We start from the raw sequence: 26,010 nt of genomic DNA on the forward strand, positions 1-26,010 counted from the left end.
TGTTTATTTTTGAAAGAGAGAGTGCAGTTTCCTATTACTTTAATTTTCCTTATAATCTTAATTTGATTGACAGTGCATATTTAAATTTTTGGTCTGGGGACACCTGGTGGCCCAGTTGGTTAAGAGTCCAACTCTTGATTTTGTCTCAGGTCAGGATCTCATGGTTCATTAGATCAAGACCTGCATTGGTCTCTGCACTGTCAGTGTAGAGCCTGCTTAGGATTCTCTCCCTCTTTCTTTGCCCCTCCCCCATTTGTACTGTTTCTCTCTCAAAGTAAATAATAAGTAAACATTTTTTAAAATCCTTTAAAAAATAAAATAAACGTTTGGTTTGTTTTTGTAAATGTTCTTCAGATTGTATTGTGTTTCAATAATTCCATCTGCTTTCTTCTGATAGAATTGTACTCTTTCAGTTTTTAGTTACTTTGGTTTGTGATGTCATGTTCTCCTGTTGGTTTGGGCTGCTTTACCTGGTAATGTGTTTCGGGCAAGGGCCAAAGACCTGACCCTTATCTATGTCATTTTCTAGTAGAATTAAGGAAGGAGTAGGTGGGTTGAGCTCTAGGACACAGAACTCCAGGGATCCTCAAACCACTTAATTAGTCCCACTTGCTGCCTCCCTACAAACCAACTCCTCCAGTCAAGGTATTATTGGACTTAAAGAAGGTGTAATTTTGGAGGAGCTATGTCCCTAGTCTGTGATCTGTCTTAGGATTTCGAGGAAGAAAGATCTATTGAAATGAGCACCTGCCTCTCCGAGTAAAATTAATTTTATTCAATGCCTCACCTCAGCAGTGTTGTTTTGCTGACTTACCCAGAGATCTGGGTTACTACCTTAAGTTTCTTCTGAGTAGACTGACATAGATTGTCCCAAGGCAATGTGGGAGAGAGACAATAGAAATAATTTAAAGCTTCCTTTCTCCAGCCTGTTCTTTCACTGTGTCCTCTAACTGTGCTCCACCCCAGACTGTGACTACCTTCTTCCCTTGCCACACACAATCATTGTTTTAAAACAGCTTTCAGCTCCCTCAGTTTTCAAAATTTGTCTTAGTTCTTAAAATGTTTGCCTTTTATAATTTAGATGAAGGAACTAGCAGCTAATGGTAGTTCATCATTGTAAAAGGATTCAGTAAGTGTTATATTATAATTTCCCTTCATAGAACTTGCAAACAAAAATCTCTGTCATATTTATAGTTATTTTCCCTTTTTATTCTGCACTTTGCTTACTTGTATCTTTTCATTTTGCTTGATCACTCTTGCTAACAGTTTATCTCTATCATTGATCTGATTAAAGAACAAGTCCTGGTCTTGTGAATTTAATGATTTTTGTTGTTGTTGTTGTTGTTGATATACTTCACTTATTCTTGTTTCTTTTGATTTTCTGTTGTTTTCCAATACTTCTTAAATTGAATGTTTAACTCATTTGTTTTTAATATTCTTGTTTTCTGACAAATGTATTTGTCATTTAATTTCCATAATTTCATAATTACTTCGAGGGTAATTTAGTAATAACTTATTTAGTTCCTAAATGTCTTACAGCTATTATGTATTTTCTAAACTTAATTTAATAAATTTGCAGTTGCAAAGCATAGTCTGTAGAGTACTGATACTTTGAAACTATTAGGGCTTCCCTTGTCGCCTAATACATGGCTTATTTTTATACACATTATACATATGCTTAAAAAGAATGGTGAACGGGGGTGCCTGACTGGCTCAGTCAGAAGAGCATGTGACTCTTGATCTCGGGATTATGAGTTTGAGCCCCACATTGGGTGTAGAGATTACTTAAGTAAGTAAATTAATTAAAAATATGATGGTGAACTATTCAACGAGTGGGGTTATTTACATATCTACTGGTTTGACCTGGTTTATTGTGTTGTTTACAAATTTTATATCTTATTTCTTGTCTGCTTTAACTATTACTTTCTCAGAGATGTGTGTTGTAAAATCATCCTCTTCATTTATTGACACTTGAATCCAGAAACCCATTTCTGTCAGTTGTTGCTTAAGTTTGTCAATATCTTTTGCTATCAAGATATATATTTCAGGGTCACCTGGGTGGCTCAGTTGGTTGAGCATCCAACTCTGGATTTCAGTTCAGGTCATGATCATAGAGTTGTGAGATCAAGCCCCACATTGGAATCCATGCTGAGTGTGGAACCTGCTTGAGATTCTCTCTCTCTCTCTACCCCTCTCTCCCGCTTATGCTCACATTCTCTCTCTTAAAAAAAAAAAGATATGTATTTTAATATGCTCTAATTTCTTTTTGGCCTCACTTTCATCCCTTTATCTATGCTGTTGTTATTCTCTGTGCATCAGTTTCTTTATCTGTAGTAATTTTTTACTAGTTGTTAAGAGTAAATGAGTTAATATTTGTAAAACACTTGAATAGTGTTTGGTTGGCATACAGTATTATGTAAGTAGTTAGTATAACAATGAGTAGAAGTGGTAATTAAATCCATGGGCATGGCTGAAATCATTTGAGAAAGCATGACAGTTTGAGAAAATAAGAGGATCAATGATCAATATTTAAGAAACTCTTTTATTTAATGGCTGAGAAGGGAGGCATGAACCTCTAAAAAAAAAACTGAGTAGACAAAAAAGGAGGAGGAAAACCAAGAAAGTATATTCTCAGTGGCACTGGGAGTGAAGGAATAATTAATAATACTGCTGATAATGTGTAAAATTGTCAAACCACTATGTTGTACACCCGAAACTAATGTAACATGTGTGCCAAGTATACTTTAATAAAAACATTGATGAAAGAAGTTGAAGATTAAGAAAAATAGTGCTGCTGAGTACAGGTCTGAATGAATGTGTGAAAAACAGCATTAATTGCAACAGTTGAATGAGAGGTTTAATGAGTACGGTGGATGCTGTGATGTATCTCTGGGAACTCCCTTGAGGAATAAAGATCTTATACCATCAGTTGCTGGGAGTGTTTCCAGCAGACATGTCTCAGCTATCAACCTCCTTGAATAATTGCCTTGGCTAAATAGATCCTTTTTGCCTAAGGTCATAACACTTTTCCTTGGCAAAGCTGGCATTCCTACTGGGGAGAACTTTGAAAGTGCATTGCATTTTAAAGGTCTGTGTGGGATGGGCTAAGGCCTTTGTTGAGATGGGGCATCACAACCTAACTTCTCCCTCTTCCCATTTTTTAAAAGTTTATTTATTTACTTTGAGAGAGAGAGAGAGGCACACACACACAAGAGGGGCAGAAACAGAGGGAGAGAGAGAGAATATGAAGCAGGCTCCGCATAGTCAGCACAGAGACTGATGCAGGCTCAAACCCACGAACCGTAAGATCGTGACCTGAGCTGAATTCAAGAGTTGGACCCTTAACTGACTGTACCACCCAGGTGCCCCCCCCCCCGCCATTTTTTGTTTATTTATTTATTTTGAGAGAGTGTGAGGGGGGAGGGGCAGAGAGGCAGAGAGAGAGAGAGAGAGAGAGAGAGAGAGAGAGAGAGAGAGAATCCCAAGCAGGCTCTGCACTGCCAGCACACAGCCTGATGCCAGGCTCGAACTCATGAAACCATGAGATGGTGACCTGACTGAAACCAAGAGTTAGATGCTTAATGGACTGAGACACCCAAGCACCTCTCCCTCTTCCCAATTTTACTTCCTTTCCCTCCCTTCCCCATTTACTGATCCCTAATAAACTTCCTGCATTCCAAAGTATTTTGCTTCCCAGGGAACCCAATCGGTGACAATGAATTTCATTTATAGGAAGTGGTGATGGATAAGGGAGAACTGAGATGCAAAAAGTAAGAAGTAAATGATAAAAACATGGAAGAAGCCAAGAATGGGCAATCTATTCAAATAATTTGCTTTCATAGATAGGAGGATAACCAAAATCAAGGCAATATACACGGTTCACCACCCTGCCCCCTCTTCAGTAAGAGAGATATTTGACTGAAAGATAAATATACCAGTTAGACATACTGGAGTCTTGTATCACTGGAACTAACTTGTAACAAAATGTTACAGCAATTGGAAATTATTGCTTTCTGTTAATGGATCAGGACATCAAGTTCTTTAAACACTATTAGCTCATTAAGGAGTCTGGGGAATAACTAACCAGCATTTTTAAAAGACTAACATAAACCTTTGAATTAGCCATCTTATGCCTGTCTTCTAAATTTGGTCAGTATGAACCAGTTTACATTTTTATTGCCTATACCTGATAAAACGATCCTCTAAACCACTCCTCCGACAACTTCTTTCTAGCCCCAGGTGAACTAGAAGTCTCCACTCTTTAAGCCAGACTTAACCTGTTTCTTGGTTAAGTTATTTAACAACGGGAATCAAGAGACTCCTGAAAAGTTTCTCTCTGGAGATCCAAATGAAGGTGCAAAACAAAACAAAACAAAACAAAAACCTTTATGGGGAATGAAATTTTTAAAGAATTAATTAATTAACTGTATGACCATAAATAATAATTTTGACCGAGTCATGAGCGTGTGGTGGAGGAAAAGTTTAGGTTAAGACTGGAGGCAAAGCTTCAAGAAAGAGGAAAAGAATAGAAACTCCAGGAAGTATCAATAAATATGCCGCTGGCTACAGGCAGGCGTCTACAAGGTTCGCACGCCACGAGTGCATGGCGACTCCAAAACAGCCCTCCGACGTCTTTTAAAGCACTGGCGGGAAAGAAAAACATACACTAGCGACGAACACAAAGGCAGAAAATTTACGATTGACCCCGGAAATATTTTATTTTGCGTAGGTATCTGGAGAATATTCTTCTGTGATTCGTTACTTGATCCGGAAGAAGAGCCAGCAAACGTCACTTGCGATTGGATTGTCTCAGAGGGCGGCGCTTTAGCGAGCCAGTCACCTTGGCAACCGGATGTGACGATCGCGGAAGCCGCTGACTGAGCTTTGCTGGGCTGGCAGCTTCGGTGGGCGGGGTCGGTCGAGCCCGTCCGGCGCAGACTTCTCCACAGACCCGACAGTGCTGAGGGAGGCGCCATTAAGGCCACGCCTCCTACGCCGACTCCGGGTGGCTCTGGAGCGGTGTCGTAGGCTCGCGGAGGCGGAGACTCGGGCCGCTCCTCTCAAAGCCTAGGGCCCGAGCAGCGTCGTCAGCCGCTTTGGTTCTTCCGGTTTCAGGTGGCGGCGTCGCCTCCCTCCGAAGGCTGGGGATACGCCCTCTCAGCCGTCGTTCCCCTTTCGTCATCGAACCCGTCTAGCTCCGGGACACCTGCAGCGAAACATTCTATCGCTCTGGTTCTCGCCCCTTGGAGAGACCTCGCCCCCCCCCACCCCCATTGCCCACTTTCCTGGATGTGCTGGCCCCTCCGACCCCTCTAAAATGTCCAATAACCTACGGAGGGTCTTCCTGAAACCCGCAGAGGAAAAGTCAGGCAACGCCTCGAAGTGGTAAGTACCGGTTTCGAATCTCGCTCGACACACCCGCCCCTCGCCCGTCTCTTAGCAGGGTGTCGAGTCGGCCGTCGTTTGCGGACTCTGTGCAAGTCAAATGAGCTTGATTCCGCAGTGGGAGCGACTGCGGGGCAAGTGCTCCTCACGGGGCCACTCAGAACCCTCGGAGCGCGCCCCTCTTGGAAACGTAAAGCCTCTTCAGAGCCTGACGCAGGCAAGCCTCGGCTGTGGCTCCGCAGGACTCCATCGTCTCAAGTTACGTAGGCGACATAGTAGATAGAGCTCCACGGGAGAGGAAAACCAACATGGCCGACAATCTTGTGTGACTAAAACCTTCTGGAAGATTCTTGCGCACTCGCAGAAAAAACACGCAGCGCCCAGCACGGACATGCAAGTGCAGCCCAGGTGGCGCTGGACCATCAGTGAAAATAGGTAGTATTTAAGAGAGCGAGAAGGAAAGGAAAAATTTTTGTGTAGTTGATGAGTATATGAATTTAGACGCTGAAAAGATCTCGCGTGAAGGAATGGATTTTTCAAAAATCAGATGATAGTTTTATACGAAGAGAAAGAAAAGTAGACAGTAATTCTCGTGTAAAATCGATCCTTTAGGACAGATGAGAATGCCATCTCTAATTGGATGTCTCTGTAGAGGAGCTATGTTTGACGTAGGGAGAGTGTAGTATTTCTTAAGACGTACGTACGTACGTAGTTGCACATTTACAAAATAGTTTTTCACTGACCCAGTTTTTTAAAGAAAAGGTTATGTTGCTCAAGATGAGGTAAAATGGGAACAGAACTGTGAGCGAAGATCGAATATTTTAAGTTGTAGGCTCCATAGTTAGTAGAGGTATAATAAGTGGTGGGAAAAAACTTATGGGGCTCTCTCTGCAGAAGAAAAATGTAAAGAAAGCCTGGAAATTGAGATGTAAAAATCACGGAAGAGGAATTATGTTTGAAGAACATCCGGCTGCCTAAATTTAATCGTAGCTTTGACAGATACTGTTTGTATGACTAAGTGCCTTCTTTCCAGTCGCCTTTCCAGTAAGAGCGCTTAGAGATATTTTAAGAATTAAAAGAAGAAGTGTGTGTAAAATACTGGGTATAGGAAAACAGAAAACCACTATTTATGTGTTAGCTGTTGTTATTATAAGAATACAAGTTTGTTTCTGTACAAATTTTAGCCCAGGAAGTAGGTAGTAGGTTTCTTTTCATCACAAGTAAATACAAAACAGAATTATAATAACGACTGAAAAACATGCATAATATTCTAAGAAGAAATAACTAATCGCCTTGAGCGAAAGCAATATTGAAGAACTGCCAAGAAAGAACCACTGCTTTTCAAATCGAATAAAGAGCCAGCTTGTGTGTACGTATGTTGTTTGTTGGCTTACTTTGGTGGAAGCTGGGGGGAGAGGAGAGGCAGAGGTAGATTTCTGTATAGATGATTCAAAAGTAGAATTACTTTCTAATGATTGTTCATTTCTTCTCCCTTGTTTTGGTACCTGGATATTTGATTACATCTGGCTTACCCTAATTTAATGCAGTTTGTTTTAGGATTGCATTGTTTTTCAATATTAGAAATAGGGTAGACTAAGAACTTAACGTTTATATTTCTTGTGTATTTTAACTCTTTTATCCAGTTTCTCAACCTTTGGCTGTCTATATTTGACATTTTTTAAAACATTACCAATTGAATTATGTTTTGATTATATTCGTAAGTCATTGGGAGTTCTTAACTCGTTGGTTTATGCATTGTTTTCATCATCTTTAAATGCATTTGTTTCTTCAATCACTGGGGTTTGACATCACATATTTGGGACATTTATCAGATGCCTTTATGAAGCTATTTGACTCTTATTTTGGTTATTGCTTTGCATATTCTATTCTGTTTTGTAAGTAACAATCTGCATGACGTGCAAGTATAATTTTATAAATCATTTGATTACTGTTAGTTCTTGAATTTATTGAAAGCTTAGGTTTCATATTTTTCTGGTAATATTTTTGATGGTATTGAATCATTATCTTCATAAACTTAAAATGAGTATATGATTTTCTTATTTTCTATTGATTGTTGGATTTTTCTTGAGTTACTGCTGCTTTTGTAGAGTTTTTCAACACTGCGTTACAGAATGTTTATTGCTTAATGTATCTCTAATTCATCAGGGCATAAAGGGTAAGGATCAAATTTACTCTTAGAGTACAAAGGAAAAATCTGGAAGATCTATGCGATAGTACGCATTAAGTTTATTTAGATTGGGGCTTTATTTACAAAGAGCAAAACAGGAGTTAGAATGGTATAAGTATAAAGAATGTAAACTTTGGAGTTACAACGACCTAGGTTCATGTCGTAGTTTCCCATTATTATCCATATAGTTCAAACATTTTGTTGAAAAATATTCACTGAGTGCCTGCTTAAGTGATAAACTGTGCTAAATGGAGAGACTAACTAAAGAAGAGGATATGAACCGTGCCCATGAAAAACCTCATAGCTAAGAGGAAGATGATGTAATACAGTTTTAAATAGCATTACGCACAGGATGCTGTCAGGGCATAGAGAAAGAAAATTGTAGAAAGGGTTCGGGAGCACCTGAGTTGGGGAATGTAGATACCAACTTTCCAATTAAAGATAAATGCAGGCTGTGCTCAAGCAGAGGGAACTGGTAAATAAAGCACCAGTATGGTTTATTATTAGCTATTGGTATTTTTGTTTGATTCTCTACTGTAACCAGGATGAATAGGTAGCTCTTAAGTGCTTGGTTTGCTCTGCTAGAGAGATTAGACTTCATCTACTGGAGATCATTCAGAGGATTTTATGAAAAGGTTGTCACTTCCCACATACATTTTAGATAACTGATGGCAGTGTGGATTTGGGAATGAGGGATCAGGTGTATAAAGATTCTACTTAAGTGTCCTTTCAGAGATTCTGAAGACCTGAACCAGCTGATGTAGAGTAAGGGTTGGATTCAGAGAAATTTGAAAGGGAAAATAGGCATATTTTGTTAGTGAATTGGCACAAAGAAAGGGGGATCAATTATAATGCCAGTTCTCTGGACAGATATTGGTGAATTAATTGAGATGAGGAACACACCAAAAAAACGATTGCAGAGGTATTTGAATTTGAAACTCAGGCAGAGTCAGAGCTGAAAATAGAGATTTGAGTCAGCACCTTAGATGTATTGTAATAAAAGCCTGTGATGCTACATCTCACAATAATAAGAGTTAGGATGTGATTGGCAATTGGCTTCTGTCTGCTCTTAATCCTTTGTTCTTAAATGGGGAGCTAAAATGAGTGTCCATACCAGCAGGCTTGATTTAGTTCGAAACATAATGTTTCATTGTCAGTTTATTGTGCATTTAGTTTTGTACCCCATAAGTGTTATCTTTACTATTTGGGTGTGTAACAAAAGGACATCGACATGTATGCCTTACAGGCTAACTGAAATCTGTTTCTCATTAATCTCTCACTTCATGCAGTTGAATTTTTTGGACCTTGTTATGTTTGCTTTATGTTAAAGTAAATACAAGAAAGTATATAGATGGGATTGCCCATGGGAGCATGTAATTCTGAATAAGTTATTTAATATTACCAAACCTCAAACTATAAAATGGTAATGGTAATACTCACATTACTGGGCTGTTTATTAGGATTAGTGTTAGCTATTTATAATAATTATCTATTATGTATATAATATTATGTAGTATATAGTATTGTATATATTATCACATGTATATGGGGTATGTATATAATGTTAAATCATAGATAGTACGATGGAAGAAAAGGTTTTCTAGCTGTTGAAAAAAATACATTTTGCAAAAATATCTACAAAATGTTCAATAGCCTGTGAAATTTTTTTCATTCCATTTCTTGTGAATGTGTTATGTCGATATTAGAATTAAAAAAGTTAGAAGTTATATAAATATGTTTAATATACTTACTAAAGTTCTCATACCTTTTTATTAAAGTTCTTACATTGTCAAAAATTACCTGATTCATTCTTGGACACCAATTGTATATTTTAGTGGAGTATGATGACTTGGCATTTATTAGGAGCTTATAATTCCAGCCCGTCATTTCATTTGCTTCTTATAGCAAGCCTTATCATTCCCATCTTGCTAATGAAGAAACATATTCAAAGAGGTTAAGTAAATTTATTAAAATTAATTAACTAATAATTGGAAGAGCCAAGATTAGAAGCCTGATAATTTTCTAGTGTATTCTTCTTTTGCCTTTTAAAGTCTTTAACTGTTAGTTTTTCCAGCGTAGTTTCTCGGTTCAAATACCAACTGGTTTAAAGGAATTAGCACATTGATGATTTTTTTTTTTTTAAATCTTTAAGTGAAAAACTAGAGCATGGGATGTAGAATCTGGTTCTAATTTTAGTTCTAACATTAGCTTGCAGAGTATGATTTTTAAGAAGACAGAATCTTTATAAGGTTTTAGTTACAGTTACTCTCGTGACAGGTCTCTTCTAGATCTGGGGGAAAAAATGGATATTGATTGGAGAAGGGTGAATTTCACCCTGTTCATTTCAGTTTAATATTTAGAACTTATTCCATTTGTTACTAGTAAGTCGTGTGTGTTTGTTTTTAATGATGACACGCAGGAGTTAATTCAGCTAACGTTATTGTTTACAATGTGCCAGTTACTCTCTTAGGTGTAGAGGATTTACATGCGAAGTGCATAACTTACCCTTAAGGAATTTATGTCTTTGGTAGATTATGTGAATCTCTGTTGATATAATGACATAGAAGAAACGATTTTCCTTCCCTTTTTGAAGGGGAAATGGAAGAGAAGAGTGTAATCAATGATTAGACTTGAAAATAGTTTGTGTGGTATGTTTTCTGTAAAGCAGGCACATTGAGGCCACATAATGAAATATGTGAATGAAGTATCAGAAGCATGTGTCGTTTGTTTACAAACCATACCAGTTAAAAATGTGCATGCCCATACACAGATAGTTATAAAAGCATAGGTTCTGCTCTTTGAAGCTTTTAATCTGAGGGCTAGATATTATTGACAAATGAAGTGCATAAATAAGCTAAATAAGACTAAAAGAAAGGTATTGAGACAGTTCAGTTAAAATGGAGATTTGGAAGGGATACATTAGTTTTTACATAATTTTTGAGGCCCTACTGTACTTGGCATTGGGAGAACAATTACAAAGTAAACAGTATGGTCTCTGACTGTAAGGAAAACAATATTTTACTCATTTTTTAGAAGGCATTATATAACTTGTAGCATCCGTGGCACTAGTGGGAGTGCTTTATGGATTTCAAGTTGGAAGAAATTAATGTGAGTTTGAGTGACTTGCAAATATTTCATGGAGAAGATGGAATTGATCCTCAATTTATAGCTATGTTTTAAATTGCTGGAGAAGGAAAAAAAAATAACTTGAAGAATACTTAGAATAAATAACGTACATGGGAGAATCCAGAATAGCAAAGAGACCTCTGTGGGAAGATCAGAGATTTTGTGTTTAGAAGTTAGAGATGGTACTGTTGTAGAGATTGGTTGGGTCTAGATTTTAGATAATTTTCAAGTCAAGCTGAATTGGCAATGATGTATTATTGGAAGTTTGAGAAAGGAGGTAACAGTATGAAAACAATGATTTAATCTGCCAGAGATACGTAATAGTAGTGGCTGCAGTCACAAAAACTAGTTTAAAAGTCACAGCAAAATACAGGAATGAGATAATGAGGACTAGACAGGTCCTAGGTAATACACGTCTGATCTAGGTCATGGTAGTGGCAGTGGTGAAGAAGGAGAAGAATGAGTAAGAGCTGTAAAAAGGAAAAAAAAAACCCAAAACTTTACAGATGCAGTGATTCATTCACTATACATTTATTGAGTGTTTACATTTTGTAAGCATCTATACAAGGTGCTCTGGGTGAATCAAAGGTAAATAAGGGCAATAAAGGTGTCAGAGATGAGTGGGGATTTAAAACCAAAGTGACTTGGGAAATAATAGTGCTGACATATGACTAGATGGTAGAATAGAGTACTAGTTTTCAGTAGAGAGTAATTTTAACTTTAAAGTCATGGTTTTCAAAAAACATCATGGAATGAAAAGTGAAAGATTTTGGTAGGACATCACAAATATGGAACCGAGGTCAATATTAGGGGATAGGAATGATGGATCTAACTGTGAGGGTCATTATTGCAAAGGAGATAGTTGAAGGAAATAGTTCAAGCAATCGACACAGTAGTTGAAGCAATTGGTACAATCTTTAAGGAAGAATGTCTTGAAGGAGAAACAGGGTCAAGAATTGTGCTTTGAGGAATAGTCTTAAGTGGGTGCTTAAAGTGCAGAATAAGAAAGGGAACATTAAGAAAAACAAGCAAATTGTGCATAATGGACATCATGTTAGGGATCTGTTCACGAAGGATAATTAATTAGCTAGCAGTGTCAATTTCAGCAGGAAGTACCTAGAAAATGAGAATAGAATAAAGATAGATTTAACTGTGAGAACACATTTGGTAATCTTTGAGAATGAAATTTAGTAGAATAATGGGAAAGAAAATAGACTGCAGAAGAGCGTGAATTTCAAGACATCTTTTTGGCATATCAGTGATAGGAAGTTGGTAGATGGCCTTAATTGTGGTTCATTAACATCATCTACCAACTTCCTGTAATCAAATTTGGCACATAGATCACAATCATCTTTTTAATCTTACATGACTTTAACATTTATATGGATAATCTCTTTGCTATCTGGTCTTTCAGTACAAAGTTCTTTTTTTTCCATTGATCTTATTCTGCATTCTGCTGCCATCCATCCACTTCTGTAGTTCTTGTTGTCAGATAAAATTGTTGCATCTATGAAATTCTTGATTCAGGCATCCTCTTTTTGAACACCAGTTGCTATATTTCTAGCTTACTTATTTAAATACTCCCATTCTGATCATTTTTTAACTTTATCTGGCCCTCCAGTCCAACAATCCCTTTATTTTCTCTTTATACTTTCACCTTTGTCTTATTATTTTTTTTCATCCTGTTTAGATTCTATATTCCATCATTTTAATAAATTTTTACCAATATCCTAAACTCTTTTGTTCCTCTTTGATTTTTTTTTTTCCCCATTCTTCTGAAACCACCCCAGCCCTGGATTTGCTTTCTCTTTGTGTATACCCAGCGGAACAAGAAAATCTCACAAGAGCACAGATTGGTCTCACTATAAATTCATAATCACTACCTATAGCCTTGGGCCATCAGCACTACCTGATGACTGATATTGCCTGAGGTCATCTTGTTCTCTCTCAAAGACTGTTTCAAATCTTTGATTTGCCTCAAATTTCTATTTTTGCTCCTATACTTAGCATATGATGTCATGTCCTTTTCACAGAAAAATAAAAGTCATTATATCAGAATGACTTCAGCCTCTTGACACCAAAGCTTTATAAGCCTAACTGCAGTTGTGCCTAACCTGTCTTTCAGTGCCAATGGAAGAAGGTATTTCTTCACCCCTCTTTAAAGTTCAATTCCTCTACCTGACTGCTGGTTCCCATTTCCTATCTCCTAATCAAACCTTACATTCATTTAGCCCTTTTTGTCCTCTTCCTCTTGGTAAATCATATGAGCATTAATATATGCTCTCGTTCATCTAACCTTAAAAAGAAAAAAACATCTCTTATTTGACCCCATTTAGCCTCCATCTACTTGCCAGTCTTTATCTTCCCTTTTGCAGTCAAAGTTCATAAGAGCTGTCTGTATTTTCTATCTTAATATCCTCTGCAACCTCCCCCCCACCACGAAACTACTCTTTTAAAGCCCTCAGTGACCCTCATACCACTCATGCAAGTAGATTTTTAATTTACATCCTATTTGACTTCTCAGAAACTTTTAAATAGAATTTCTCAGGGGCGACTGGGTAGCTGTTGGTTAAGCATCCAACTCTTGATTTTGGCTCAGGTTATGGTCTTGCGGTCATGAGATTGAGCCTGGCATCAGGCTTCATGCTGAGTGTGGAACCTGCTTGCGATTCTGTATCTCTGCCCTTACCCTGCTCATGCGCGCACACGCGTGCTCTCTGAAAAAATAAATAAATGAACTTAAAATAAATAGGGGCACCTGGGTGGCTCAGTCGGTTGAGCATCTGCCTTCGGCTCAGGTCATGATCTCACATTTGTGGTTCGAGCCCCGCATTGGGCTCTGTGCTGATAGTTCAGAGCCTGGAGTCTGCTTTGGATTCTGTGTCTTCCTCTCTCACTGCCCCTCCCCTGCTCACTCTCTGTTTCTTTCTGTTTCTCAAAAAATAAAATGTTAAAAAAATTTTTTTAAGTAAATAGAATTGCCCAAGTTTTGTGAAACTCTCTTCTTTGGCTTCCATTGCATCAGAATCTCTTGGTTTTCGTTCTACTGCTCAAAGAAAATGGGAAACTGCTGAAATATTTTAAGCAGGGAAGAGCCAGCTTTAGTATGCTGAAAGCTTTGAAAGGGAGAGGATGTGGCTGAAATAAAGGAAGACCAGTTATGGGGTGCCTGGGTAGCTCAGGTAGTTAAGCTTCCGACTTCAGCCCAGGTCATGATCTCACAGTTCATGTCTCTGCTGTCAGCACAGAGCCTGCTTCTGATCCTCCTGTCCCCCTTCCTCTGCCCCTCTCTAGTGTGTGCTCCTCCTCCCCCAATAAACATTTAAAAAAAAAATAAAAGACCAGTTATGAAGCTACTATAATAGTCTAAGCTAGAGATGATGTTTGCTTGAATTAGAATGGAGACAGATGATTTGGAAAGAATTGAAAAGATCAAGGGAAATTTAGGAGATAACATCAATAAGATTTTGTGATAGATTGAATATAGATGGTTAGAAAACAGGAAATTGCTTTTTTCTGATTTAGGCATCTAAAATAGATGGTATGCCATTTATCATAGAAAAAAACTGGACAAAACCATGTTGAGCTTTAGGTGTATTTGAGATTCTGAATGGGAATGTCATGAGGGAAGTTGGATATATAAGCCTGAGTCTCAAAAAGAGCTAAGATAGAAATATTTTAATTGTTGCTGTATAAATGGTAATATAATTGAAGTCATGCACATAAAAGAAATAATTGGGAAAAGCCTACAGAGTAGGGAGAGAATTCAGTCTCAGCTTTGGTGCGTTCTAGTATTTGAAGGTTGATTCAAGTAGTATGTATGAGTTGCCAAAGAAGACTGAGGAATCATTACAGCAGTAAGAGAATTTCATATCTAGGAAACCTTGGGAAGAGAGTGTTTTAAGAAAAGGAGGAAGCATTTTTGTTCTCATTCAAATGTAATGTATCACTTATCCTACTTAATGATAACTGCCTGTTTACATGCACATACTACCAGCAGTTTAAGTTCTTTTCGGGACTGTGGGTTGAACTAGCTTGGCAAGCAAACATTTTCTGTAAAGGTCCAAATAGTAAATATTTCAGATTTTGGGTGCCGTGTGATCATCTCTGGTGTAACTACTCAACTCTGCTATTGTAGCATGAGAACAGCCATTTACAGTACAATAAAGATGAGTGTGACTGTGTACCAATAAAACTATTTATGGATACTGATATTTGAATCTCGTAGTTTTCACATACCACAAAATACTGTTCTTGTGACTTCTAAAAATCATTTAAAATAGAAAAAAAAATATTCTTAGCCTGTGGGCTACACAAAAACGGGAGGAGACAGATTTGGCCCAGGGCTGTAATTTACTCACCCTTTTCCCATAACTGAGCCTGTGGCCTGTACCATAACATACCCTCAAGTAAATTTTTGTTGAATAAATTAAATTTGAATAAATTCTAGTCTAGTTTATATGTTTCTGGGGGGTGGGGAGTTGATGAAAGTAGGCTTTCCTCTTTAAGTCCTGAAAGCAAGAATTCATACTTTATGTTCATGCTTCTCTTTCGAGATTAAGTTTTAATTTGCTAAAAGTAAATTTAACATTTTAAAGCACTATCAAGTGGCTAGAAAGCAGTTTTAAATGTTTAAAAAGATATAGTTATATTATTTTGGGTTATGGAAAGGTAAAATCATTGTTCCAGGGCTTCCTAGAATACACAGAGTTTTTGGGTTTGATTTTTATTAATACCTAAGGTTTTAAAAATGCCTACAGTCAGTAAAACACCCCTTTATATCATTGAGAATTCTAATTTTATTATTATTTGTCTTAAGTTTTTGTTTTCATTTGATCTCTGTCATAATAGGCCACACTGTCAGTAGGACAGGAACCCTGCATTTATATTGCTAGAATTTAGCATGAGAGACAGTCTATAGGCAAATGAACAAATGGATTAATATATATGTACCAATTGTGATATACCATGAAGGAAATTAACAGGTGTAATATTATAACTAATAATGAAAGAAGAGCAAAAATATCTTTTTTGAGAATGAAAATATCTCAGAGAATATCTCTCTTGAGAAGTATTATTTATGCTGAGACTTGAGTTATATGGGTGGGAAAAGAGTACCTAGGTAGAGAGAGAGCATGTGTGATGACTCTGGGTCCCATGAGAGTTTAGTATTTTCCAGGAACTGAAAGGTGGTTTTCGGCATAAATAACTTGGGATCTCTGCATTTAAGAAATCTACAAATTAATTATACAACAGATATTGATATATTTTGGATTTTTAAAAATTCAGACAGTCTGTACTAAATTATGGCTCATAAGTATCAGGATCAAAATTGGCTAGGTTAAAAAAAAAAACCCAGTGTGTTCCACAATCACTGAAAATTATTTAGCTGAAATGGTGTTGCTATTATGTATATGGATTGACAGATAGTTGGAACAAATGTGAGTGATTCCCATACCAAGGGCTATTTAGCACCAAACTTCAAATGTGCTAAGTCAAAGAAGAAAATGGTTCCTACATGAGTAACTCCATTTAGTCTTCAAAAATGTGGCACACGAAGGTATCACCACAAGAAATGACTTTAAGCAAGAGAAAAATGGCTGACTGTATGACTTGTGAGTCACTGTCAGTAGAAAGAGGACAGAACAGGTTGAATAGAGGGTAGAAAAGAGTGAGGGAAATAGAATGTACATAAATGGAGGTGAAATGAGAATCCTGGTCACTCAGAGTAAAGGAGGAGGAGGGCAAGAGGGAAGAATTCAAGTAAAAAGAGAAGGGAGGATGCTCATAGTTTAAGAGGAACATATTCTAGTAAGCATAATTTTATATGGGGTAAAACCTTAGAAAAGTTTAATCTACCCATTGCTTAATCATATGAGAAACTCTAAATCAAAGCTGATCATTATCTTTGATTATCACTTCTATTTAAAATCTTTGTTTTGCAATAGTTCACTTTGAAAATTCAAAGTGACAAATGATATACTTTTATCATATTTTATAAATTTTTATCTTTTTAAAATAATATTTGCAAATATTTGTTTTTAAATAAAATGTATATACCGTCTAGTATGTTGTATTTATTTACTCAATGTTCTTTTAAGTGTTTCAGGCTGCATGTACCAAGTAGTTCAGACGATTGGCTCGGATGGAAAAAATCTTCTGCAATTACTTCCAATTCCTAATTCTTCTGGAAATCTTATACCGCTAGTTCAATCTTCAGTCATGTCTGATGCTTTGAAAGGGAATACAGGAAGCCCAGTTCAAGTTACTTTTCAGACTCAGATTTCCAGCTCTTCCACAAGTGCATCAGTTCAATTGCCCATTTTTCAGCCAGCCAGTTCTTCAAACTATTTTCTTACAAGAACAGTAGATACAGCAGAAAAAGTTAGAGTTACTTCTGTGGGAACTGAAAATTTTACCTCATCAGTTTCTAAAGTTCAGAGTCATGGTGTGAAAATTGATGGACTCACCATGCAAACATTTGCTGTTTCTCCCTCCTCAACACAAAACGATTCACCTTATATTTTAGTAAATACTCAGAGTCTTCCAATGACTGTGAAGTCTCCAGTTTTGCCTTCTGGGCATCATTTACAGATTCCAGCCCATGCTGAAGTGAAATCTGTACCAGCGTCTTCATTGCCTCCTTCAGTTCAGCAAAAGATACTTGCAACTGCAACCACAAGTACCTCAGGAACAGTTGAGGCCTCCCAAATACCAACCGTTATTTACGTATCTCCTGTAAACACAGTGAAAAATGTAGTTACCAAGAACTTTCAAAACATTTATCCAAAACCTGTTACAGAAATAGCAAAGCCAGTGATTCTAAATACCACACAAATGCCAGTGAATGTTGCTAAAGAGACACAATTAAAAGGTGGTCAGCATTCTCAAGCTGCTCCTGTGAAATGGATTTTTCAAGAAAATCTACAGCCTTGCAGTCCATCTCTTGTTCCTGTTAAGTCTTCAAATAATGTGGCTTCCAAGATTTTAAAAACTTTTGTAGATAGGAAAAGTTTGGGAGATAATACTATCAATATGCCAGCATTGAGCACTGTCAGTCCTAGTGGGACACAGTCCAAAAGTATGCCTATTAAAGATAATGCTTTGGTTATGTTTAATGGGAAAGTCTATCTATTGGCTAAAAAGGGGACAGATGTTTTGCCATCACAAATTGACCAACAGAATTCTGTTTCTCCTGATATTCCACCAAGAAAAGATACATCACAGATAGTGAGTTCAAGCCCAGTCACAGAAATATCCAGAGAGGTTGTAAACATTGTTTTGGCTAAAAGTAAATCTTACCAGATGGAAACAAAATCACTTTCAAATACTCAGCCTGCTTCCATGATCAATCTAAGGGCAGAGAAGAATAAAAAAGTGGAGAAACCATCTCTTTCTACCCCAAACCCACATAATATGAATCAACCCATTAACTACTTAAAACAGAGTAAGATTTTATTCACAAAGCCAGACTTTCCAGATGGATTTAGTACAGTACAGAATGCCCCCAGAAAAGGAAATATCATCCAGAGCATAGAGAAAATAAGTTCCTCTGTTGACGCAACAACTATCACTTCACAACAGTGTGTTTTCAGAGACCAAGAACCAAAGGTAATTTTCCCATGTCAGGGTGTTCTTTTTCTCTATCTATATAGAAAATTTTTCTTTCTTAATTCTCAAAGTTAGTTACCTATGATACCTCTTCCCCCCCCCTTCTCCCATCCTCCACTCCATCACACACATACCATACACACATGTATGCTTAATTAAGTCAGAGCTTTCATCTGAAGGCAATGTTTGAGGAGGATAATTGAGAGAGTGCAAACAGTATCTCTCTCTTAATTCATTTGGCATGCCAAAGCTTTAAAACAAAATCAAACAAACAAAAAACTCATAGAGCAAGAAGGTTTATTGGTGAAAGATAATGTGAATTCAAAACTGGGTAAATTCTGTGTCCACGCATGTATTTATTAGATTACTGTTAGTATATGAAAAGATCAATATTATGCATATAGGAGAGCTGGGTTTTTTGTTTGTTTATTTTGTGATGGTAGGGAAATATCTGGCAGTTTTTTTAGGTAGATGGTAGAAGGGGTAGGATGGTGCTAATCAGTACCTTTCAGTCATTTGTGAAATAGGATTTATCAACATCTTTGATTTTGTTTTGTTTTAAGTAGACGAGTTTCCTTTTTTTTTTAAGCCCTTCTTTCTGACTCTTTAATTATTCAACATATCCACATAGTTACCTTTCTGTTCTACTTAAGATATGTGTGTCTGTGCTCACTAAATACTTATGCCCACTCTTTCCTTACCTAGAGGCCTTAATAATGTCAGTGTTTCTCCCCTTCCAGAGATATAAGGAGGTAAATTCTGAAGGAGTTTAAGATTGATTGAAGGCATAAGACTTTTCCAGAAGACTACAACTTCCAACTAAAGTTATATAGATGATTTTTTGACTTGTCATTAGTCTGTATTATTTCATCTGTTAACCTTTCTAGTGCAAGAAAGCAAAGTAAATGAGAAATTGTGGAGGAACAGTTTAAGTTTGTACCCAGTTAAATTCATTTTTTTGAGTATGGGTGGTAAGGCAAGGGTAATGCAAATCAACCATTTAGGACTTTAGAGCATGATGTTTTTTGTTTTGTTTTTTTAAGTAAGATGAGATGATCACTTAGTTGCCAGTCTGATGAAATAGCTTAAGTAATTGGCAGTATTGTTTGTGTGTTTTTGTTTTCTTAATTGCAGATCCAGAATGAGATGGCATCAACATTAGAAAAAGTTCCTCAAGAGAGGAATGACAAGAACCATTCCCAAGGAGGAAGCAATAAGGTATCACATCTGAAGAATGATGCTGAATTTAAAAAGATATTTGGTCTCACTAAAGATTTGAGAGTGTGCCTTACTCGGATTCCTGATCACTTGGGCTCTGGAGAAGGTTTTGATTCCTTAAGCCATTTGGTGAAGACCAATACTTATAAAGAGACGGAGTTTATAGAGAAGGAGGAAAAGAAAAAACAGGTAATATATTTTGTGTCCTTTGTAGTTACTACAAACGTTCATGAGTGTATTTTCTTGATTTGTTTTTTTAGTCTTGTGCATTAATATGAATGGTAGTTTTCAGATTTGCATATGTGTATATATTATACACATTTGGTGTTAAAGAGAACCAAATGCACAAAGGTAAAAATGTATCCCCAGTGAGTAGAAGACGTTTTAAGTGTTTTTATTCACCTGTTTATTTTTTTTCATTAAAAAACTATAAGAAAATGGCCATAACTTTTTAAACTAGCTATCCTACGTTGAAGACCCTATTTAAAATAAATAATCCAAATGTAGGGAAAATACAAGCATGCAGATGGTCGTTGCAGTATTACCCTAATTACAGACATTTTAAGAAATCTACTTGGTCAATGATGAAAAAAAATCCCTATGACTTTGCCTATTTTACTTAGAAATATATCATTATTACACTGTGTAATATTCTGTGCTTTAGATCAGAGACTGCTCAACCTTTCCCAATGAAAAGCTTCTACATATGTGCCTACTGTGCACAAGGAAACAAAATTAAGTCAATTCTGTTTCTCAGGTTCTTTATAAATGGCTGTTGTATTTTGGCGACAGATCAATACATCTGATAGTTAAGCAGGAAAATGCGAATTAAGCAGTTTATTCTCAGTGAATATCATTAGGACATTGCTATTCATTTTGGCACTGTACAATGGTAAACAATTTTTTGCTAGAGTTCTCAATATATTTTGTTGAGTTGAGTTTAATTGATAAGTATTTGTCACCTGCAGACTGTTAAATTTGACAGCATACTGTCTATGTGGCAATAATTGTTTTTTTTTTTGAAATCTTACTCAACATGACAACAGGGTTTTGATAAGAAAAGAAAAGCAAAAACCGTTAAAAAGATGGATCACACAAAGAAGAGAAAAACCGAGAGTGCTTATAACACAGCTCTAAATGGTGGAACTAATGTCACCAATTCCCAACTTGTCAGCAGTATTTTACCAACTTCAGATGTATCACACCATAACATTCTCACAAGCCGCAACAAAACCAGAGAAGAAAAGAAAACTGAGGTTGAACACTGTACCCCTGAGAACCAGGAAAAAGGCACATTGAGTTTGAATGTAGCTTTTGAGCAAAGTCATTCCTTTAATAAAAGTTATACTGAAGACATTTTCCCCATGACGCCACCAGAGTTAGAGGAAACCATTCGAGATGAAAAAATAAGAAGACTTAAGCAAGTGCTGAGAGAGAAAGAAGCAGCTCTTGAAGAAATGCGTAAGAAGATGAACCAGAAATAATGAAATGTTGCTATTCTTAAAGACTGCAGTGAAATAGCTGTGTTTTTTTCATATACTTTTGCATTAAGTTAATTATAGATGCATTAAGGTGTTCTTTGCATATGAAACTTGTTTTTTCATCAGTTGATTGTTAAATTTTATTTAAGGACTACAAAAAAGGTTGATTCACATATGATTCTTGTGAATAATCTACATGGGGTATCTGAGTCTTTGTCTAGATACCTTTTTTTGGAAGGAAAAATTTTCTATTTTTCTATTATTTTAATTAGAAATCCCCAAGTTTGAATATTTGTGCAGAGTTTTTGTTATTGTATGTTTGCATCTTTAGTTGAACCACTCAGGTGTTTTTCCAACAGCAGACAATTATTATATACTATTGAAATTATATAATCCAGGAGAGGAAATTGGCTCTAAATTTAGCTTTGCCAATGGTCTTATGTATGTACTCAGTCTCTATCCATAAAATGATGTAATTGTTGTAATTTTTTTTTATTTCATGGAAGAAAATGTATAATAGCAGTATTATTTAAATATCCAAACATTTCTCAAGAGTTGAGGGATAGTTGTTTTGTGGCTTTTACAAAGTAGTTTTATATAAACCAAAATGGGTTTTAGAATTCAGGCTATATAATGTTTGCTTAAAGTGATACATTATTATTCCTAGGCAAATGCTTTTTCTTCCTTTTTTTGTTTCTTTTTTTTTTTTTAATATGTACATATGTAACAGATTGAGAAGTAAATCTGAACAATGGCCACATATAATTTTTAAAATTGTAAAATGTAGTTATTCTTAATGGAGGCAAACATTTTTCCGTCTGGTTATGTTTGATTCGGAGAGGTTGGGATTTGTGTTGTGGATAGGGATTAATGGGAAGGAGGAAAAGTTTACCAAAAAAAGATGAATAAATCCCTGGAAGTAATGTCACATACAACCTATACATACTGAAGGGAGTAGAACAAGTGCACACTGATCAACTAAATTCTGCCTTTTAGATTTTTTGTAACCGTTTTATTGAGATAATTCATTTACCATAAATTCACCTTTTAAAAGTGTACCGTTCGGTGGTTTTTATTGTTTTCACAGAATTGTGCAGCCATCAACATGACCTAATTTTAGGACATCTTCATCACTCCCTCCAAAAAACCTCATACCTAATAGTGGTTACCCCCCAAATCCTCCTACCTCCGATCCTAGACAACCACTAACACACTTTATGGATTTGCCTGTTGTGGAAAGTCATAAGCATAGTATGAGTCATTCAATATGTTTTCTTATGGGATTGGTTTCTTTCACTTAAAGTTTTCAAGGTTCATCTGTGCTGTAGCATGTATTAGTATTTAATTCTTGTTTAAATTGCTGAATAATAATCTATCATATGAATATACCACACTTTGTTTTCCATTCATCTGTTTCTGGACATTTGGGTTGGTTACACTTTTGGCTACTAAGATGTTATGTTGCTATGAATGTTAGGGTGTAAGTTTTTATGTGAACGTATATTTCCAGTTCTCTTGATTGTATACTTAGGCGTGTAATTGTTGGGTCATATCCTAACTCTGTTTAACATTTTTGGGAACTGCCAAACCATATCAGTCGGGTTTTTCTTACCCTCCTCAACCAAAGTGGATTCTTCAAGGACACCAGTGACTTCTATGTTGCGAGATCTAGTGGTCAGTCAGCAGTTGTCTTAATTTATCTATCATGGGAATATAATCTCATGAATCATTACCTACTTTGAAAATTCTTAAACCATTTTATTAAAGAAGCAGTACATGTGCATTGTAGACAATTTAAAAATACAGCAAGCTAAAATATTAAAAGTTGAAATTTCATGTTCTCATGCTAAAATATTAATGTTGGGGCTTGGAGATAATGTGATGGCCTCTTTGTTAAGTTTATTCCTAGGTATCTTATTTGTAAATGGGATTAATTCCTTAATTCCTCTTCCTGTTGCTTCATTATTGGCACATAGAAATGCATATTTCTTTACATTAATTTTGTATCCTGTGACTTTACTGAATTCATGTGTCAGCTCTAGCAGTTTTTTGGTGGAGTCTTTGGCTTTTCTATATAGAGTATCTTGACATCTACAAATAGTGAAAATTTTACTTCTTCCTTGCCAATTTGGATGCCTTTTATTTTTTTGTTGTCTGGTTGTTATGGCTAGGACATCCAGTACTATGTTAAATAAGTGGTGAGAGAGGACATCCCTGTCTTGTGCCTGACCATAGAGGAAAAAGCTCTCAGTTGGTTGTTCCCATTGAGGATGGTATTAGCTGTGGGTTATTCATATATGACCTTACTATGTTCCTTCAAAACCCAATTTGTTGAGGGCTTTTATTGTGAATGGACATTGTACTTTTTGTGAAATGCTTTTTCTACATCTATTAAAAAGATCATATGGTTCTTATCCTTTCTTTTATTAAAGTGGTATATCATGATTGATTTACAAATATTGAACCACCCTTGCAAACTAGGAATAAATCCCAGTTGATGGATTTTTTTAATGTACTGTTAGATTTGGTTTGCTAGTGTTTTATTGAGAATTTTTGTATCCATGTTCATTGGGGGTATTGGCCTGTACTTCTTTTATTTAGTGGAGTCTTTCTCTGGTCTTGGTTTCAGGGTAGTGGCTCATAGAATAAATTTAGAAGTTTTCCTTTTCTATTTTTTGGAATAGTTTGAAAAGAATAGGTATTATTAGCTCTTCTTTAGATGTTTGGTAGAATTTACCTTTGAAGCCATCTTGCCCTGGACATTTGTTGTGAGATTTTTTATTACTGATTCAATTTCTTTTCTGGTTATCTGTCTATTCAAGTTTTCAATTTCTTCCTGTTTCAGTTTTGGTAGTTTATGTTTCTAGGGATTTATCCGTTTCTTCCAGGTTGTCCAGTTTGTTGGCATATAGTTTATCATGATATTCTCTTATAATTGTTTATATTTCTGTGCTGTTGGTTGCTATTTCTCATCTGTCTTTTGTGATTTCATTTATTTGGGTCCTTTCTCTTTTTGATAAATTTGGCTAGAGGTTTGTCAATTTTATTATTTTTTTCAAAGAACCAGCTCCTGGGTTCATTGATCTGTTTCTATATCATTTATTTTTGCTCTCATTTTTATTGTTTCCTTCTCTCTGCTGGCTTTAGGCTTCGTTTGTTGTTCTTTTTCTAACTTCTTAACATTGGAGATCCATAACTAAAGGCTATTAGTAAATAGATATTTGAAGTCATACGTCTGAACAACATCACTTAGGGAGATGCTATAAACAGAGGGTAAAATGGTAGGCTCATATCTGAGTAAATTTAAAGGTTGGAAAAAGGACGATCAAATTTTGAGGATTAGAAGAGGTCAATATTAAATGAATTGTATTTATAAGTCCTTGAAGTGTCCTGACACATAGTAAACAAACAGTGTTTGTTAAATAAAATAAATTCAACTACAATCACCCTGACATATTGCATTCATCTTCCATTTCATTTCATTTTCTTATCTGTTTGTTTTAGCCTACCTTCTCCTTTTGATTTTTCTACTTATTTATATTAAGGTTCTGCTGATCACGTAATCGTCAAGCACCCACACTTCTTCTGCTTTTATATACCATCATGCTGAAATGTGACTTGTATCCTTTACAGCAAAATCCCGTTTGTCAATATTGATAGTCTCAAACTCTTGCTCTCTCATTCTGAAATTCACTCAGATTAGGGTTTTGTCTTTACCACTCCTCTAAAACCTTTTTAAGTTCTCCAACAAACATCAAATTTGCTAAATCTAATGTCAGTTCTTAGTCTCTATCTTACTTGGCCTGTCAGCATTTGCTGGTTTTCATTAGTCTGTCATTGAAATGTATTTTTTATTCAGGTTCCATCTCTTGTTTTCCTACTATCTTATTGACTGATTCCTCACCTTCTCCATGATTACTTATTGTTGATTCTTATTATTGGAGTTACTTATACAGCTCAGTGCTTGTAGGTCTTTTATTTTTACATCTATACTCATGTTGACCTTGTCTAGTTCTTTTTTTTCTTGATCTCTCTTTATTTTTAATGTTTATTTATTTTTGAGTGAGAGGCAGAGGGGCAGAGAGAGGAGTCACAGAATCCAAGGTAGGCTCCAGGCTCTGAGCTGTCAGCACAGAGCCCGACATGGGGCTCGAACTCACAGACTGAGAGATCATGACCTGAGCCGAAGTCCAACGCTTAACTGACTGAGGCACCCGCGTGCCCCTGACCTTGTCTAGTTCTTATGCATCAGTGTTTATGCATACTATATTCAGGAACTCTTCTTTGACTATCAGCACTATATATCCACTTGCCTTCTTGACATTGCCACTTATAAGTTTGATTGGCATCTCAAAGTTAATACAGGCCAAACCCAGCCTCTCATTATCATCCACACACAAATTTTGCCTCAGCCAAGATCTTCTCTAAGTTCATGACAAATCTAGGTTTCCACTTGTTCAAGTGACAACATTTGGGAGTCCACTTTGACCTCTTTTGGTCATACCTTACAATGTGTCTGTTAGGAAAATTTTCTGGTTTACATTCACATGATACCTGCAGTCTGACCATTGCTTGTCACCACTATTATCACTACCTTGCTTTATTTCATCTGGATTATTGAAATAACCAAGTTTCTCCCTGTTTCCATCATTATCCTCCTATAACTTGTACTTAGCACAATAGCTGAGTGATGTTGCTAAAAGTATAAGGAGGGTAAGGGACCAAAACCCCAGTGGAAATAACCTCAAATATATAAATGATGTTCATATACACTCAGAATTGGACAAATGCAAATTAAGACTACTCAATTTCTCATTGGTGAGACTGGAGAAAAGATTTAAGAATATGGCAACTCATGCTGGCATGCTGTGAGGAAATAGGCATGTTCATACATTGCTGATAGACATGTTTATACATTACTGATGGGAATACAAGTTGCTACAATTCTAGAGAGAAATTTGGCAATGTCTAGTGAAATCTCGTATAAACCTTTCAACCAAT

The 26,010-nt window shown here is 36.3% G+C and overlaps 1 protein-coding gene across 3 annotated transcripts; it reads left to right on the forward strand.

Annotated features, from left to right (window-relative positions):
• The first annotated feature begins 5,204 nt into the window (after window positions 1-5,204).
• LRIF1 (ligand dependent nuclear receptor interacting factor 1) lies at window positions 5,205-24,461 on the forward strand. 3 transcript variants are annotated; one of them, XM_058716240.1, is made up of 4 exons: window positions 5,205-5,385; window positions 16,801-18,310; window positions 19,445-19,717; window positions 20,575-24,461. In XM_058716240.1, exons 1-4 carry the CDS (start codon window positions 5,318-5,320, stop codon window positions 21,010-21,012), a joined length of 2,289 nt encoding a protein of 762 aa, XP_058572223.1. In that variant the 5' UTR covers window positions 5,205-5,317; the 3' UTR covers window positions 21,013-24,461. The 3 variants fall into 3 exon arrangements, with proteins under 3 accessions (XP_058572223.1, XP_058572224.1, XP_058572225.1); XM_058716241.1 differs by having other exon boundaries at window positions 16,809-18,310; XM_058716242.1 differs by lacking the exon at window positions 16,801-18,310.
• The last annotated feature ends 1,549 nt before the right edge of the window (window positions 24,462-26,010 follow it).

The sequence above is a fragment of the Neofelis nebulosa genome, chromosome 2 (assembly GCF_028018385.1).
Source record: "Neofelis nebulosa isolate mNeoNeb1 chromosome 2, mNeoNeb1.pri, whole genome shotgun sequence".
NCBI classification, from domain to species: Eukaryota; Metazoa; Chordata; class Mammalia; order Carnivora; family Felidae; genus Neofelis; species Neofelis nebulosa.

Bases quoted from the DNA above. Each gene is read 5' to 3' on its own strand.
- LRIF1 (XM_058716240.1), top strand. From the start codon at position 5,318: ATGTCCAATAACCTACGGAGGGTCTTCCTGAAACCCGCAGAGGAAAAG. The intron at 5,386-16,800 runs GTAAGTACCGGT...TGTTCTTTTAAG, and splicing joins TCAGGCAACGCCTCGAAGTG to TGTTTCAGGCTGCATGTACC. The intron at 19,718-20,574 runs GTAATATATTTT...ACATGACAACAG, and splicing joins AGGAGGAAAAGAAAAAACAG to GGTTTTGATAAGAAAAGAAA.